At 37.8% G+C, this 19,265-nt stretch overlaps 1 protein-coding gene across 1 annotated transcript in view; it reads left to right on the top strand.

The window, feature by feature from the left end:
• Positions 1 to 19,265, top strand: part of DOK6 (docking protein 6) — a 236,143-nt gene that overhangs the window by 166,919 nt on the left and 49,959 nt on the right. The window contains 3 exon segments of the mRNA XM_030494069.1: positions 5,442 to 5,451; positions 5,454 to 5,524; positions 5,526 to 5,580. Of these exon segments, the coding sequence (XP_030349929.1) occupies positions 5,442 to 5,451; positions 5,454 to 5,524; positions 5,526 to 5,580 (136 nt within the window).

Genomic DNA, 19,265 nt, shown 5'->3' on the forward strand with positions numbered 1-19,265 from the left:
AAGTTCACTACCTGAATATTACGCTTTCATGCACATTTTCCTTTCATTGTCTTCTCTATGCTTCACCCGTAGACCTTTCTTATGTCCCATACATATCCTATTTATGTAGTTACCTTATTTCTTATTGATTACCCTACCAAATGTATCCCTTTTTTGTCTGCTTTATTGTAAGTTAGGATTCTTCTCAACATTTCCTTATTTCTTCCTTTGTTTTTCTGCCGTTTCAACATAGAAGCTGACTTACAATTTTATAAAAACCTACATAGTTGATTTTCCAGTTGTTTTGATCAGTATTCCTAGATATAAAAGGAGCTTTTCATGTAAACATGCCCCTGCCACAAAGAGTTTATTTGCTTTCCTTGCTTTTTTCATTTTCTCAGAAAAGAACAAGTATGGGAGGAAGCAAGCTAGCATGTATTAAAGTCTGGAATGAGCAAAGAATTTGGACCCTCAGGGGAGCTTTGCGTTCATTTTATAGTGAGGTCTACTGGTTACCTAGCCTGTCTTTAGTGTATGCTGTGTGTAATATCCTTGTGCACAAAGAACAAACAGTATTTCTGTCAAAATGGCTTAGCTCAAGTTGAGATAACAACAAACAAGGAAAGAATAAAAGTTAGATATCTACAAGAGACACAGTGGTTTTGTGTCTCCACTACTGGTAATCTAATTAAATTGGAGTCAAAATCGCTAGTTTCCACCATATTTTAGAAAATCTAAACTGTAGCAATACAAGAAATAAGTGCCTCAGTTCGGGGTTAAAAGTTGCATACCAATTAGGTTTTTTCCACAGCTTCAGGACTTTAAATAAAGAGTTTTTTATTTACTACTTGTCTTGTGGCAGTATCAAGCCTGGTCCCGTACGTGGCATCTGACCACCTTCTTCAGCAAATAAGCACTACCTGTCTTCATTTCTGGGCCTTGAAGTGTCTGGGTAAACAGCTTCACTGTTTAAAGGAGATAAATAATTTTTCACACATCAAGCACGGACTATGCAACAGCAGTTATATCCAGTTTGGTACTGTTAAATTTTAGCACTCTGATTACTGGACAATGCCTATTCATGATCTGTTCCCTTTTAAAAAAATTAAAGTTCCTTTTTATTTAAAGAACTATAAATGTTAAACTAGGGTAGTAGCTATTTATTATGTATTAGTTATTAATAGCCATAGTTACTAATAATAGACATTTTTATGGTGTTTTTTTCAGCGCCTACTTGAGGATCTTTACCTTTTTGGTTATTTGTGTGTAATTTTACATACTTTTGAGTATATGACAGCCATTATTTCTTTAATACTAAATTATTTGTGGGTAAAAAGAAGCCATTCAAATCCATTAAAATGTAGATTTAGATATATGAAGAACTAAAAATTTTCTAGTTACAGTGATCATTTATCCTTTATTTTAAAACAAGGACTTATAGAAAATAATGTTCCTGAGCATCTCAGTTTTCAGACAACCTTCATTATTGTGAAAAACCATTTTACCCTTAACTGAAATAGTGAAATGAAGCTGAGATGTCAAATTCTTGTCCTCTCATGCAGCTGCTGAATATTGCACCATTAAACTTTTAAAATATTTCAACCATTACAGGAGAGCATGAACCTCTAATTGGCAAAAGGTATCGTTCATAAATGCTGGTCAAGTCAACAGTTTCATTTTTGAAGGGAATTCTACAAGGTTAATATATAGTTAATATATAGTCTTGATTCTGCTCTAAAAGATGAAGTTGCTGTAGTGAGCAGTGGAAAACCTTATGAGAATTTGGGAAATGCTGAAAAAAGTCTGGCAGTACTGGTGGGAAAATCTCTTTGGCTTGAACAGAAGCTCTACCTTTGGGTAAAAGCAAGAACTTTCACTGTTGATCTCTTTCTCCAGTTTCAGGGCCACAAGCTTAGCTCTTACCTTCTTCCTGTTCCTTCCTTTGGCTCTTAAGCCAGATCTGCTAACAGTGATGATTGTGAAAAGCTGAGGAAGTATTTTAAGAAGTAAAACTTCTTACTGGTTTATCTACTGATTTTGTTATCTGCCCTGTTATATCAATCTGTAATAGCACACTAAAAAATGCACTTTCCTATTTCTGTTAAAGCGCTTTTGACAGAATGCTGTCATGCATTTTAATGTATGGAATCCTTAAATATCCTAAAGCATAGGTTAATAACATCCCTTTTTAAAGTTGGAAAACACAGAAATAGACAAGCTAATATCAGCACTTTTCAAGCATCCACAGACAGTTAAGTCTCTCATACAAAAATTAAAGTATACAAAGTCAGCGAAGTTTTTTGACAGTGAAGGTCATACTGAGTTGGTAGAGTTGCAGTGCATAACTGTGGCAGTATCAGGGAAAGAAGAGGCCCACATCTGTGTCCTGTCTTTTCTCTAAAGTGATTATAGGAGTTATGAAGATGTTAATAAATTAGCAGCTGAACAATCATATCTGCATTTAACATAGGAAAATTTTAATTTACCCTCAGTTGTTTCATTTTCACTCGTAATAAAGCAATGGATTAGCAAGGCTAAACCCGAAACTGCAGCTTTAAATGGATAGTTATCTCACAGCAGAGAAGGCTGTAAAGAAAAGAGTTTCTTTGTTTTTCTGGCTATGTTTTGACTGTAAATAGAACAAGCCAGGAAGTGTGCTTCAACTTATGGGCTTGTCCATTCCTGTAGCCAGATAAGTAAAGGGCCTTTGGTTTTTTGGCAAAACTCTTAAGCTTACAAGAGCACACTTACGCCTTTGCCTGTCTCATCTCCATCAAGCTTTAGAGTGCTTGTATTTTAGTTTGGGTTTCCTTGTTCTAGAAAGACTGAAATTAACCCTAAAACATGCAGCTGATCTTGGTGTCATAACTAGAATAGAATTGAACAGAAAATAGAAAAGAATAGAACAGAAAAAAAGAACAGAACAGAAAAAAGTGCAGACTAGAACAGAAAGGAGAAGGAAAGGAAAAGGGAAAGAAAAGAAAGGGAGAGAGAGAGGCAGAGAAAGGGAGAGAGAATAGGAGAGGGAGAGGGAATAGGAGAGGGAGAAGAAAGGGAAAAGGGAAGGGAAGAGAAGGGAGGGGAAGGGAAGGGAAGGCAAGGCAAGGAAAGGCAAGAGGGAAGGAGAAAGGGGAAAGGGGAAAAGGGAAAGGGAAAAGGGAAAAGGAAAAAGGGAAGGAGAGGAGCCAAGGTGAGAAAGAAAAAGAAGGAGAAAGAGAAGGAAAAGGAGAGGGAGTGGCTGCATGCATATCATCCATCATTAGCCAGGGAAGCCCACAATGCAGGTGCAGGGAAGCTGTCATCTATGGCTTTCCGGCATTGCTGTGCCATGTCCATCACAGTCACCCATTGGGGAAGCAGGGTCCCGCAGTGCTGTCCTGTGCAGTGGGTGAGGTGCTGGGGCACTGCCACAGCCTGCACTGCTGCCTCCACCCATGGCTCATGCAGGTGGTACAGACCCTATTCTGATCAGCAGTGGTGGCAAATAGGTTTTGCTCTGTCAAAACAAGCTTAACTCCTGAATCTTAATCATGCCCCATTTCCTGTCTCCTTGGTTTTATCCCTGTAGGATTTTTCGTCCTCTGAAACCAACAAAAAGATCATATTTTGCTTCAGTTTCTGAAGCCTCCTAATTTTTTCCAGACTTCCCATTTCACGCTGTTTGAATTTTATTAAGATGTCTTTACACAAAAGCAGAGTACCAGCTATATGATGGCCTGAGGGATCTGAAAAGCTGTTGCCATAATGTCGCAAAACTCTGGAGACATTTTATTTCTACCAGAATCTCTTTGGAGGACTGTGGCAAAGGGTATAAAGTATCTTAAATGTTCACAGCAGGGATATTGATCTCTGTTGGAATTTAATAAAAAAGTTGGTGGTTTTTTTTTCAATCTATTAATCAGCACATCACATAAATACTGATCAAAGAATTCCTGTATCCAAAATAGATTGTATTTTCTTTACATCTTGGGATGGAGAAGACTATTTTCATTCCAGAATTACGGATAATCTCCATATGGATAATATTGTGAATCGTCTATTCTTAAGACTATGACTTTTTTAGACACCTCTACTGATCATTACTAAGTATTTTCACCAGGTAGTTTCCAGGGGCACCTCTGTTTTATCTCTTTCTGCCTCCATTACCTTCTGTTCTTCCCAAACACAGCTATGCATAAGTTCTTTATAGCACTCTCACAAAAGCATGTCTCCTCCCGCGACAGGCAAAGATTTTGTAAGTGTTAATAAGGTTTTATTTTCAGTTCTCAGCCTTGAAATCAAAAGCAACTGCTGAACTCTCAGTACTCTCTTCTATAGCACAATAGTCCTGTTCAGCTGAGTTTTGAAATAAAATTTTGTGGGAAGCTGTATTCTAATTTGACAAAAAGACGTCTCATGAAAAACATTATTCCATTTTCAAGAAGCGGTAATATAATAGTGTGTGCATGTAACATAGCAGGAGACATATTCAAATCAAATCATACTTTAATCAAAATAACATAGATCTATATGTTCATTTGATGGGAAAAGATTTTTAAAATTCAGTGTATGAATAATCATACAGAATCTGGGGGGCAAATTCTAAAGATATTGGTATTTAAAAACCTGTTAGAATGTTAGGCTGCTCAGGACACATTTTGCTAAAATGCTCAGCAATTTGCCTCAGGATTTCTGGGTGAAGGTCACTCAATAACCTAACATTGTTGCCTCATCTCATTTGCTATATTTCGCAGCCCTCTTTGTCATTGCATTACCATGTACCGCTCTTCCTCAGAATAGTGCCACAGTGATATCACAGATAAGGGTAACAGCAGTTGCTCTCTCAAAAGAAGTAATTTTTTTTTTTCTGGTGGTTTTTTTCACTATTTAATCTTCTTACACTATCAAAATACTCTTCCTATTGTCAAACAGACTGAATGGCTTTTGTAATTATCAAGATAGCTTTAGACACTGCCTCACATAAATGCACTAACAGAGACAGTTATAATTTAACCCTCTTAATGCTGTCTTTCATTACAGCTTTTTTGTAGTGATTAAACATGATGTTTTTCATTGGTCAATGTTCTCTTAAAACACCAGCTTTTCAAAGTCATGATGTGCTTTGCACTTCCGGATTGAATTGGTTAAGAGAATCAAATTTAGCTCCCTCTTACATGTGCAGACATTTTAAACAATACTGGAAATAACTGACTGTATTCAAGTTTTTATTCTATGCTAAAACTTCTTTTTCACTACCCAGATGATGATTAAAACTGAATTTAAAGGTTATGTTCATGTTCAGCACATCTGTTGTAATGTCTCTTTTCAATTGTAAAAAGAACTGCAGATGCTCAGAATTCCAGGTTTAACTATGAAAGTTGGAATTTTCTCTACTGCAAGTGTGCACTTTTTATAATAGTTAGATAAAAATTACATAGTACTCATTTTTTTTTTCTTCCATTCTGCTTAAAATCTCACTGCAGGATGTGCGACACACAGGAGAAGGACTGTTTACCTTTCAGACACGAGAAGGAGAAATGATATATCAGAAAGTCCATTCTGCAACATGCAATAGCAGAGCAACATGAAAGATTAATGATGGAGATGGAGCAGAAGGCAAGGGTAAGGGCCTTTCACCGAAATCTTTAAACTTCTTAAAAAAATTTAAACTTTTTTTAACTTTATTAAAAAATGGTGATGAACAAAAGAAATATAGAGTAATAGCATTCCATGGATTCATCTGTAATGATGGTATTAGCTGTGTACAAAGACAAAAGAGATTTTTGAATTCATGTATTTTCATGGTCAGGGATTTTCAGCATGTGCTATGTAATGATTGTTGTTGGTGTCTTTCTGGACCGGTGAGTACCATAAGCTGTACAGAAGCTGTGGGTGGTGTAAGAGATGCTGAAAAGTCTGTTGATTTTATACTTCAACTAATAAGCTAATGGTGTTTGGTTTTGGAATTTACTCCATTTATGGAGGTCTCTGGACACAAAAATGATGTTTCAGAATATTAAGAGATACATTCATTTTTATGCTAAGAAACCTGTTGCTGAAGCCAAGTAATATGTTAGTAAGAGAGAGGCATGAGAAGGAAACTAAGCCTTTCCATTTACCTTTGAAAGGGCATGGACTGGAAGCAAAAATGTTCTGTGGCAGCTAATACAGTACCAGATCTGCCCCATTGTCATCGTGAGCAGAAACCCAGCCAGTTTAAGTAGGCAGTCATGTACATCTTTTGCCCATTTCCCCTTCAAATTAGAACACTGGGAAAAGGACCTGAAATATGGGATCATTATTCACTGGCGTAGGTGTGGGTTTGAGTTGGTTATTGGTTTTGTTGACCTCAAAGCAGACTGGATTTTATTCAAATATTACAGGAAAGTGGACAGTGATCTTATGTGTTTGGGACAAGAATTAATTTACGCCAATGCTAGTGCGCTTCAATTGAGATCTTTTCAGGGAAATTGTTATCTGTATATTCACTTCTTTATTCTTTGCTTTTGTGATGGATCAGTGTGTATACAGATGGCAATTTGTTTTTGCATCTGTTTTGCAGAGAAGGGGACAGTATTGGAGTGTTTTGGTAGTGATTGTACAGTTTCAGCATAACAAATTAATTAAAAAAACAATGACTGGCTTTCTATTTACGATATCATATTTTGTACTGTTGTGTTATATATATGAGAATGTCAGCAATTCTGTTTTTATCATCTGAATAATCTGCATTCTCACAAACCTCTTGCCCCTTCCCTGTGCCCCTGGGGTTTTTTGTTGGGTGGTGGTTTTTTTTGAGGGGGGGAGGGGAGTTAATGTAACATTTAGAAATCTGATTGGATTGTCAGTCTTGGAATTACTTGAAAAAAAGTGTTAGCCTCAAGAACAGCATGTATCCCCCCTAACTATAGTCAGGTGTTCAGCGTTAGAAAAATGCACGAGTGTCAAACAGCCAGTTCTATCACCACTCCCCAGTCCCCAGTCTCTGCTTCAAGATTTTTCCACTACCTTTCTGTTAGCTTTAGGTGCTTATCTGACTCAATGAGTCAATTCAGCTTCCTTAATTTTGGAAAAACAAAACAAACCCTAGCTAAAAGGAATGGATACTGCAGGGTTACTGAGATAAATTAGCTTACAGAGGCTGCAGTGAACTGTTACATCTTCTCAGTTGTCCCGTCCTGAGGAGAGAATGAGAAAGAATAGTTCACCCCCAGTAAATGCTGAGTACCCTCCTTGCAATCAGTAGATGAGGTTGGTTTTGTTGATCTTTTTTTAAACTATTTCAGATAAGGTATTTTTCACACGCCAGCGTACGAACACAGTTGGTCTCAGCAGCACTTGTCTACCTAGCCTCTACACCAGAATGACATGCTTACCAACAACATTTTCCTCCCCTAATGCCAGCTTTGATCTTTTGCCACTCAGCCTCCACTGGAAACACTCCTGATGTAACTTCTGCACCCACTGTTGCTCAGAGTATAACATGGGGGGTTAAGGCTGTTGATTTCTCGTGTTATGACTACACATATGAGGGAAGCATGCTAAGGAAATAGTCATACCTTTCTAATCTTATAAATTACTTCTTTCAAGAGCTGCCAGTAAAAACCTAATAAGTGATCTCAAAAATATAAAAATTTACAAGTGTTAAAACAATAATTCTAAATAAGATAGCACTGAAGTTGATGTTAACCAGCTGAAGTTAATCAAACATCAGCAAGACTGAAGTATAAATGTGTGAAGAAAAATATAATGGCACAAGTTTCATAACTTACTTATTTTTGTAGGAATTTTTCATGGCACTTGTTTTGCTTTAGACAGCACAGCTGTAAAAATAATGCCATTTAGATTGTGATCCTTTTAAAAATTTATGAGAGATAAAACACCTTTACGGACATTGCATTCTTATATTTTTTTCCCATCGTCATTATTTACAAGTCTTGTCTCTAATATTCAACTTCTAATGTAAGTAAAAGAGTCATCATGATAGATTTCTGTCATTAAAAAGATATTATCAATCAGTTTATACATTATTTTTTTAAAAAATGTTATTGGGAAGGAAGTAATGAATGTGCCAAAGAAGACAAATATCAGGCAATGGAACTGGCTTAAGGGGAGGTTGAAGAGGAAGGTGGCGAGAAAGAAGCCTGAGAGACATTTAATCTTTCTTTTTATCTGGAACAGAATGAGGAGCAGTAACAGTATTTCATAGGATGGGTCTGAGGATAAATATAAGTTACAGGGTGTCAGACTGTATTTAATAAGAATGTAAATAGAATGAAGTTATATTACTATAAATTGTGTTAGAATCGGAAAAGAAAAAAAATAATCTGAGGCTGGAGACAGTAACAGCATTAGTATCAATAAGGAACTTTTAATTTAGCTTTATCCTGTAAGTAAGTCTGTACTATGTATTTCTTCATATATTTTTAATCTGATCACAACCCAAACATATACTCATTGAAACATTGTAGGACCAAACATCATCAAGAAATACATCAAGCATTTTAAATTTTCATTTTAGAATGATGGTTTCAAATTGAAGTATCCTACCATTGCCAGAGCATCTTCAGAACTTTGTCTGGTTTATGGTGGTTATTTATGTCTTTGTGCAATGGTATACCTATCACCTATCATTTTCAATTTGTAAAGTGTGGGAAAAAACAGAGAGAACACTGATGGATGAGCCAACCCAATGAATATAAAAAATATTTAGTTAAATATTGTCTTAAATATGTCTTTTGGGATCCATTTCAGTACTGCAATTTACTTAATATGACAAAGCTCTTTTATGTCTGCCTGAGTACATTTGTGTCAAGTCAATACCTGGATGAGGAACTGGAGAAGAAAATTAGTGGAATCCACCTGTAGATGATCCCCATGTCATGACACATCGATCTTTTAGTATATTTTCTTCTCTTTCCAAATTCTGTATAAACTCAACTACTGAGGTTCTGAACAGATAGGTTCATTCATGAACTCATGCATTTTATGTAAGTTAAAGTATAGCCTAGAGTATAGGCCAATTATTCATGCAAATATTTAGCTCAATATCGTTCTTTATTTCCCATTATCTGTGATGTTGCAGTATAATGTTTGTTTAGAAACTTTATAACCCTGTAAAAAGCTGGATGATTTATTGCAATACATAGTTAGTGAATAGTTTACTTGGTTCCCATGGGTGTTGTGAAGCTTATTTCCAGAACAGAACAGAACAACAGAACAGAACAACAGAACAGAAGTAGAATAGAACTAGAACCAGAACCAGAACCAGAACCAGAACAGAACAGAATAGAATCGTTTGGAATGGAATGGAATGGAACGGAATGGAATGCAATGGAATGGAATATTTCTGTTGGGAAGGACCTACAACAATCATCTAGTTCTACTGCCTGACCGCTTCCAGATGACCAGAAGTTAAACATGGTGTTAAGAGCATTGTCCAAATGCCTCTTAAACACTGACAAGCTTGGGCATCAACCACCTCTAGTTCCCGTCACTGCTAGGAAGGCAGTTCCAGTGATTGATCACCCTCTTGGTGGTCAACAAATGCTTCCTAATATCCAGTCTAAACCTCCTCTAGTGCAACTTTGAACCATCCCACATGTCCTATCACTGGATTCCAGGGAGAAGAGCTTAGCACCTCTCCACTTTCACCTTCTCAGGAAGCTGTAGAGAGCAATGAGGTTGCCCCTCAGCCTCCTTTTCTCCAAACTAGACATGCCCAAAGTCCTCAGCCACACCTAACAGGACATGCCTTCCAGCCCTCTCACCAGTTGTTGCCCTCCTCTGGACACAGTCAAGGATCTTTAATTCCTTCTTAAATTGCAGGGCCCAGAATGGCACACAGTGCTCAAGGTGAGCTAGCACCAGTGCTGATTACAGAGGGATAATTGCTTCTTCTGACTGGTTGGTTGTGCTGTATTTGGTGCACCCCAGGTTGTGGTTTGCCCATTTGGCTGCCAGGGCACGCTGCTGACTCCTGTTGAGCCTGCTGCTGACTAGCACCCCCAGATCTCTTTCTGCAGGGCTGCTTTCCAGCCACTCCTCTCCCAGTTTATACTTATGCCTGGTGTTACTCCAGTCTGAGTGCAGGATCCAGCATTTGGACTTGTTAAATTTCATCCCATTAATCATTGCCTGATGCTCCAATCTATCTAGATCTTTCTGCAAGGCCTCCTGTCCCTGAAGAGAGTCAACAGCATCTCCCAGTTTGGTATTATCAGCAAACTTGTTAATGGTGCATTCAACTCCTGCATCCAGATCACTATAAATATATTGAACAGAACTGACCCTAGATCTGAACCCTGGAGAACACTGCTGGTGAGCAGTTGCCAGCTAGATGTAGCCCCATCCTCTTACAGCCCTCTTGAGTTCTGCCTTTCAGCCAGTTCTTCACCCAGTGCAACAGAAACCCACACATCCCTCAACTGGACAACTTGTCTATAAGGATGCTGTGAGGGACAGTATCTTTGAAAGTTACAGGTTAAAACTGAAATAACCTTGCCAGCATGTTGGCAGGAGAGGACTTCTAGAACGTTAAATCTCACTTGTTCTTGTGGTGGAAACCCATAACAGAGAATTGGGAGTGTTCCACTGAAGTATGTGTCAAATCACAATCATCTGTAAATATTGCCAACATTAACAACAAGCTTAAGAATGCTGAATTCTTGGGTTTGGTTTTTTTTTCTTCTTTCTAAGTCAGAATCTGTACACTTTCAGGTTTGAGTTACGAAATCTTAGTTCCCATAAGTATCAGTAATTTCCCATAGGGTTCTTGTTTCATTAAGCACATAATGACATTTTCCTGACTCGGATTTTTCTGTGAGAATTTTTAAGAATTTCGCCAGGCTTTTTGTTAGTCCTTGGTCTCAGAAAACTGTGCGTACTTGGATGAAGTGAATCCCAATGTTTCATCACAATTCTATTTCTGACATTCGCCACTTCAGAAGAAAGTAAGGGATTTGTGGATATTTAGACAGGGCAACAGGTAATGATTCCTTCAACTGGAGCTGGTTTATTTTTTAATCTTATTTGAAAGAAAATATTCTATTGAATATAGATTTATTTCATTAGCATTTTTCAGGGACTATTACTAATATTCAATAATACGCATTCAAAAACTGTGCAGCAGGTGCCGTTCACTTCCTAAAGAAAATGCTTCATCCCACCATGAGATTCCAACTTCCACAGCCATTAGAGTCCCTGTCCTATTTCTTTCTTACTGAGTCAACACCTCTTTTACTCCCTCTTCCTCTGTCAGCTGCAGGGGTCTATTGTGCCCCTATATGGCACCTTGCAGGAAGTGAGAGGATGAGGTGTAAAGCCTAGCTTCTGCAGGGGATACTGCAGGTGGTTGTTGTTGCTGGATGTTTGCTGTGTGTTTAAATGAACCCACAGCGTAAGGAAAGCCTTTACTATGGTAACAAAGTGTCAGTGCAGCTGCTCATATGAAGTGGTAAAGCCAGCGTGGGGAGCAGAGGTATTTGTCGTGTCAGAAGCACTATAGGCAACATAAAGGTTTGTGGAGCGTGTAGGTAAGTGGTGTGGGTAGGTGCGAGAGCAGAGCTGGCAAGTCCTTGCATATGACTGTATCAGATATTTTAGTAGTTGGTGATGTAATTTAAATGCTGTTTTGCCATTTGAAAACTACAGCTTGCACTGGAGTTTTAAATGGTTTTGAAGTGGTAAAAGACATGAGGGCTTTCATTCAGAGTGTAGTGGGGAAAATTCAATTCTTCCCCTGCCTGGCACAATTTATCTCCAGCCATTGGGCTGGATGGTCTTGAATGAAAAATGATGCTCTAAATCTCTCTTAGAGACTAAAACCCAAGTACCTCACCATATGGACGTGCATCCTAACCTAGAAATTACTCCGATTTTTTCCCCCTAAAAAATTTCTGGACTATTTTGTATAATGTTCGTGTTCTAGATTTCTCTCTATTGTGCTACCTAAGACTCAGATTTTAATCTGCCTTCCGCCTAACATAAAGTAGGAGCTGAACCAAAATTTGTAATAAAAGCTTCACAGAAGCGTCTCATAACTGAGACAATAGAGTTTCTTGTCTGCAAGGAGCCTGCTCCATCCTATGAATCCATCCTAAAGCTGTGCATACATGAATCCTATGAACACTGTTTTCCCCATTCAGTTCACCTCATTTATATGTTTGCATACAATTGTGCTGTACTGTGAGCATTCTGATTTAAGCAGCTAGGGTCTGGTTAGTTTGTTTAAATGCAACAGCGCAAAGATTTTGCATAGTAAGGTATATGAACATGCAAATCCTCCTGAGAATTTCGCACATAGATGCTTTAAAAATCCGTGGAGCCACCTATCTACATTTCTAGGAACTTTTTAAAGAGCTAAGTACATATTTCTTGGAAGTCAGGTATCATTTATTTTAACTTTACTTTTTTTTGCTTTTCTCATACTTTGCAAAATGTTGCATGTTTACAGAGCTATGAAAGTAGTTGGAGAGGCACTGTCGTGTTGAAACTCATATTTGTTTCTAGAAAATGCAGAAAGTGGAGAGCCAAAGAACCTTCCCTGAACAAAATTGATGATTTGATTAGCAGTCTTATTTGCTAAAAGCTGTGGGTGATATGAGTGATAAATGAGGAGTGGCGGATGTAATTATATGGTAGTTGTTGCATGCCTGACTGAACCCTATTTGGCTATTCCCAGTCCTACCCTTAACTAAATTTTGAGAAGCATTTAATATGGAAGGGAAGGTTTCTTTTGTATTGTGTATATTTAAAACAACTTGCCTCTGCTGGTGGGTTTATGTCATCAAAATCCCTTAACAGAGGAGCAGGTTATGTTGACTTAAGTATTAGTAGAAAAATAATTCTCAAGCCAGTTCTCCCATGGACTTAATTTATTATTAATCTTGTATCTGCTATTTTAAGAAAACTGTTTCTTGTAAAATGAACTAAAGTAGCCTATAAAGCTCCTATTATTATTAGCAAAAATAATAGCTGATGAAGCACCCGATGCTCTGAGGAGACAGGTATGATTATAATAATTATACTAATGAGTAAAATGAGGCACAGAAAAATTAAGGCCAAATTCAGCTGGGTATGAATTGCCTAAGGTCATAGAGTAATCAGCTGTATGCTAGGAACAGCACAGCAACAGAACAACAACAAAACAAATCCTGAATCATAGACAATTACTTATTCACAGAAGAATAACTTCTGAAAAAGTTATTTTTCACATGGTTTTCATAGTCTTTTTGAACTATAATACCACTCTCTGTCTCCTGTCAGGCAAGGCCTTCCTCTGTTTCAGCAGCTCTGTTCAGGAGTTCTTTGTATCACCCAAGGGAATAGTTAAGGCATTGTCTCTGATTAATAAGAAACTTCTTTATCACTGATCTACAGAGGGGCACAGTGCTTTTCAGAGCATAGGAAAATTATAAAAAGTAATAATCTGTGAGGGGATCAGAAATTCTCAGAATAGTCCTAAAGTTACTCTATAAATCCCTCCCGTGCATTTTGTACTTTGGCTCATCAGGTACCTGGTGGTAGGACAAAAATTAGGTGAAGCTCACCCTTTGTCTTAGTTTTGCTTTTTTTCTCTGCTTTCGTTCCTTTTTCTAAAGATTACATTTTTTAACAAGAAAATTGTTTATAATAATCTCTCTGATTATGTTTAGACTGAAGACAACAGATACTGAGTATCTTAAAAAGCCATGTCTGAAATACAGGCACTTTCCCAAGTATAAGCTGTCTTTTGATATGTATTAACCAAAGCCTGTCCAGATAGGGGTTGTTTATGTTCCTTTTTCCTCCCAGCTGTGGGTCATTTTTCTTATGTTACTGATATCCCATATGATGCCAGCCATGCTAACAGTTTTTATTTATCAGCTGTACAGGAATCTGGTTCAGGAGAAATGTAAGACAGTAATACAGAAAGTACAGACTTTGTACTGTTGATTTGGCATTATTTCACTTACTACAGTAGCTGTATTGTATAAAGATGTGCAGCTACTACAGTAAGCAAAATAATGTCAGGTTAATTGTGCACTGGCATAGCACAAGTCACTAGCTCTCAGATTTTCAAATCCCTTGAGTATAGGATCAGAAAAATTGACATTGGAAATGATTGCTGGTGGTCAGCTCACCTAACCTTTTGTTCAAAGCAGGGGTAGCATCAAAACTAGATCAAGTTACCCAGGGTCTTATACAGTCAAGTTTTGAATACCCTCAAGAATGTAGGCTACTGATTCTAGTGCTTGGCTGCTCTCATTGTGAAGAAGTTTTCCTTAAGTCTGTCTTGAATTTCCCTTGCCATAGCTTGTGACTGTTGTCTCTTGTCCTTTCACTGTGCATCTCTGGTAACAGTCTTCTCTCCAACATATCTTTAAGCAGAGAGAGAAAAAAATGAAGTTAGATTTCTCTTAGCCTTCTCTTTCTCAAGCTGAGTAAACATTAGATTCCTGTCAGCCCTTTCCTCTGCTTTGCTGAGGTCCCTCTGAATGGAAGCCTGCCCATCTGGGTGTTTGACTGCTCCCCTAGTTTGATGTCATCCCCAAATTTGCTAAGAATGGGTTTGGTCCCATTACCCGTGTTGATGATGATGTTAAAAATTACTGGAGTACTGACCTCTCTAAACTGCAGTAATAGGTTTTTAAAAAATGTTTCAGTTCTACAGTATTCAGCAGCAAGGGCTTAATGAAGATTTTCCACGCTATCATAGAAGCATACATCACTGTTACTTATGACTGTCTCAGGGTAAAAGCTGCTAGTCTTATCACATATTCAGTCTGTCAGAATCCATTTCTGTAAAAGTAGCAGCCAGACAAGATTCATATGGGATTATATGGCTGGCTGTTGAATGTAGATCTCTACATATACATATGTGTTTGTGATTCAAAATCCATTGACAAATCAGCACAGGTTCTTGTTTATAAAATGAAAGCAACTGTGGTCTCCTCATTATTCTTCATCATTTCCTTGTAGAACACAGTGGGAAAAGTTGAAATTGCTACCAGATGAGAGATTTTGTAAAATCATTTGTAAGATGATGGCATTTCTGTAATGTTTCCCACATACTGTTCAGTGATCACCTTTACATACGTTTTATATTACATGAAGAAAAAAAATGATGGAGTTGCAGATTTCCATGGCAACAGGTATAACTCTATTTCCTTTGTTTCGTGAAGCTGGAACTTACCAGCACCAGGGCAAATGATTGGTCTGTTAAATGGCAACCATGTATTTCAAAAGGCTTGAGTTATACAGCATGTGGTCATGCATCTACAACCTCTACTACACCAAACAACTTTTGCCAGTGGAAAAAAAACAAAACAAAACAACAAAACACCTGAGTTATTGTCTGAAAATGAAATTAAAGGAGAAAGGTTGCCAGTTGTAGGATTTATTAAGCTGATGCAAGGTACAGCAATTTACAAACACTTCTCTGTTTCTCCCTTTCCAAACTGGGTTCCTGATTTGCAGCTATTTTTGCTACATTAGTAAACTAGCATCAGTAAGGAAGCAAAAATTCACTAGTTTCATTTATATGCAGAAATTTGGACTGTGATTTAGACAGTCTTGTCTCTCATTTTAAGTTGTTTCTGGACCACAAAGAAAAAAAAGAAAAAATTCCAAATATACATTATGTATATTTATTTAGAATTGTATACACTGCTTTTGAATGATTGCTTATTGCAATTTTAAAACTGAGCAATGTCAAGAATTCTCTGGCTGTATCTGTCTATATACATGATCATGATGTGATCACTATGTGTGTGAGCACATACAGTGGAAAAAAATAGCCGTTTATTTTTGTATACCAGCTGCTCAGTTGATTTTAAGTCTGTGAAAATCCCACAAATGTAATGGAGCTACTAAAATAAATATTAAATGAAATATGAATAAATTACTTTAAACTAATATGTTTACTTGTGTGTTCATGTGCACAGGCATTTTTTTTTTAGCCCCACCTACAAAAATGTAGTATATTTCAAAGCTAAAACTTAATAATTTATATTCATGTACATTCATGTGCTTTGCACATGTATAACAATGTATGATTCAAGATGCGTTTATAATGTTTAAAACTAAATAGTTAAAAGGAACAAAATGTGTTATTTTGGAAGGTATTGAAGAGTCATCTAAGAGGACTTTATTACATGATAGTAATTTTTATGTATTCTGGGTTTGCTGTTTTTTTCTTTTTAATTGGAATGTCTTTGTATGACATATAAAACTAACATCTGAAAATGTCAGAAAGTAGAGGTCAGCAAGACTATGTGTTTTACTGAATATTAGAGTCACGCACTGATAAGCTTAATAAGGAATATTCATGAAAGGTTATTGATGATTATTGTTTCAGCAAGTATTCAGAAAATTGTCTTCCTGTCATTTTCTTAAAGTTCATTGGTACCAGCAATTTCTATGTACTGAAATGAAATAGTGAAAAGAAATGTGATTTCCACAAATGTGTGTAATTGGAAACTACTGATCTGTTTTAGACAATAGAAGAAAAGCTTCATAAGAAAACCGGTGAGGTCCAAGATATTTGGTTTATCAGAAAGAATGAAACTCCAATAACTATGCAGTGAACACTCTTAATACATATTCTATAACTCTTTGTCAAAATACTTACGTAATCCTTAGAATTCCAGTTTTGCAGCCCCAAACTTACTCAGGTAAGGTTTCCCAACTGGGATAATTCTGAGTTCATCCTTTTTTCACCTTCCTTGCCACATGCTTGAGAGAGGTTTTCAAGTCTGTTCTCTGCTGAGGGATATTTTTCATGCCATGAATTTTACCATACCACCTCTAAAACTGGCCAAAGCAACTTCTATGAAGTCGGAAATGCTGTCCTTCCAGTACTGTCAAGTAAAATACTGAGGACTTCAAGTGTCCCAAATGCCTTTTTCTTTTGGCAAGCAATACTGTGAAAAAACTGGCATACTTTGAAATCTTCTCGAAAACATATCAGGTTGAGATCAGACGCAAGCAGCTTTTTCAGAGAAAGGAATACCTAGCAGAGCAAGGAGAGAATAAAACAGGAAGGAGGACAAGACTTTGTAAGTCATCACTGATGGCAAGCCTCACTATTTTTAACTTTGGCTTGACAAACCTCAGGAAAGAGAACCTTCTGGAATACCATAAATCTCATGTTGAACTCCCCAGGAAACACTCCTGAAGATCATAGGGGAAATAGTGTCAAAAGCCTTCCTGAAGTCATAGTAGACAATATCCACTGCTCTCCCTTTATATACCAAGTCAGTCATCATTGAAGAGTATCGGATTGATCAAGCATATCTTCATTTTGGTGAATCCGTGCTGACTAATCCTGATGACCTTCTTATCCTTCATGTGCCTGGAAATTATTCTCAGGATTAGCTGCTCCATCATCTTCCTAAGGACTGAGGCAAGGCTGGGTCCTCCTTCTTGCCCTTCTTGAAGATAATGGTATCATTGGCTATCTTCCTATCCTTAGGGCCCCTCCCAGCCACAGTGCTGTTTTGGCAAACCAAATAACATCTCCTGTACTCTACTGGCTACGATTAACTCCTTAATTCAGTGAACTCCCCTTAGCCCTCACATCATTGACTTGTATTTTATATCACCTACTAGCAGACACTCATAATGATGCACATAATTCACTGCTTGTTTTTGAAATGAGACAAAGCTGTAAATGAACATTTCAGTAATGAACTACTAGAGACAAGTGAACCCTAGAACATATCTTTGAAGGTTAAGCTAATACCGTAGAGTTTAAGCTGATCTCTGCCAGTGCATTCTATACCATCTGCCTTCAGTTTAAGCATTCATAAGTCAACACAATGAACTCTTCTACAACTGATTCATTTCCATTTTTTACTTTATTAAAATGTGTAGGAATGCAGTGTTACTTTGGATTTTGTTTTTCAATTTTAGGTGGTTTTTGCTCTGATCCTACCCATTTGCCACCTGGAAATTGCTATACCTTTAAACAATTTTATCAGTATTATGCACCTTCAAAAATCCTATTTTTTCACTTCTAAATCCTGAAGACTTTCCCTAGATGATGCTGCTGAGAGAAATGTTATAATTCCACACAGTCTTATCCCTAAATGCTGTTGATTTTCAGAGGAGCAAATGTATATATGTGAAATCTTTTCCTTCATGTCATCTATCAATCACCTCTCTTTCATAAAAGCTCATAGTACCAGAAAGGACAATCAATATCTGCAAATAATGTCTGTGCAATACTGGATGCTTTATCATATATATACACACATTTATATGTATTTATGGAAGAAGTTAACTCAACCTCCTAGCAATTTCTCCTGCGTCTTAGAGACTCCTACGGTTTAGTTGTGTTTGTTTCCACTAAGACCTACTGTATAGTCAGGTTTGAAATAGTCTCACTTCTGTTTCTGTTGGCATCATCTCCCATTATATTAGTGAACAGTTCTATGCAATGAAAAATTGATAAAATATTTGATATATTGCCTATGTATATTACAGTGGCTCAAACCTTGTAAAGATCTAAGAACCTGACCTTCTCCCCTCACAGTAGTTGGTATAGGTTCCACAGACAGGAAACCTCTTTCATAAATTAAACAAAACCACAATTTTGTGACAAAATATAGGTGAAGATGCATGTTTTACAGACATTCAACAAACATAATCCCAATGCACTGTAAAATCCAGCTAATTTTCTCCAACATTAATCCATTCTGTCAAACAACAAAATGATCTATTATGAGCTTCTTTTAGAGGAAAGAAAAGGAGGGGGGAAAAAAAAAAAAAGAAAAAAAAGAAAAGAAACCAAACACATTTCAACCAGAAAAGGAAAGGAGAAAAATGCCACAATCCTCTCTTTAGAGTGTGGTTGAGGAGATTAGGAAAGGAGGAAAAAAAAAACCCAACCAAAATTGCCGAGGTGAATATCTCCAGAGAGGACGCCTTTAACACCGGAGCGGGGGGAAGCACAGCGTCCCGGAGCCTCAGTTCGGAGCGGCAAGAGCGACCGAGGGAGCCTCAAGTCCTCGACAGGACTTGCCCAGGAGCCGGCAGCTCAGCTGATGCGAGCAGCTGACTCACAGGGGGCGGCGCCAGGAGTGACGGCACCAGCCCTCAGTGGGTAAAACCCATCCCAGGGAGCGCGAACAGGGCGTGGCACGTCAGGCAGGGTGTGGCGCGGCAGTTTGCGCGGCAGTTTGCGCAGGCAGGGCGAGCGGGCAGCGAGCGGGATGGTGAGCACTCGCCTCAGGACCAGGGCCCGCTCTGGGAGCTCTGCCCCGGCGGTGGCCAGCGTAGGCACCCAGACAGAGCCGATGAGAGGGGAGGCTGCGGCGCAGACC

The sequence above is a fragment of the Strigops habroptila genome, chromosome 1 (genome assembly GCF_004027225.2).
Source record: "Strigops habroptila isolate Jane chromosome 1, bStrHab1.2.pri, whole genome shotgun sequence".
Taxonomy (NCBI): domain Eukaryota; kingdom Metazoa; phylum Chordata; class Aves; order Psittaciformes; family Psittacidae; genus Strigops; species Strigops habroptila.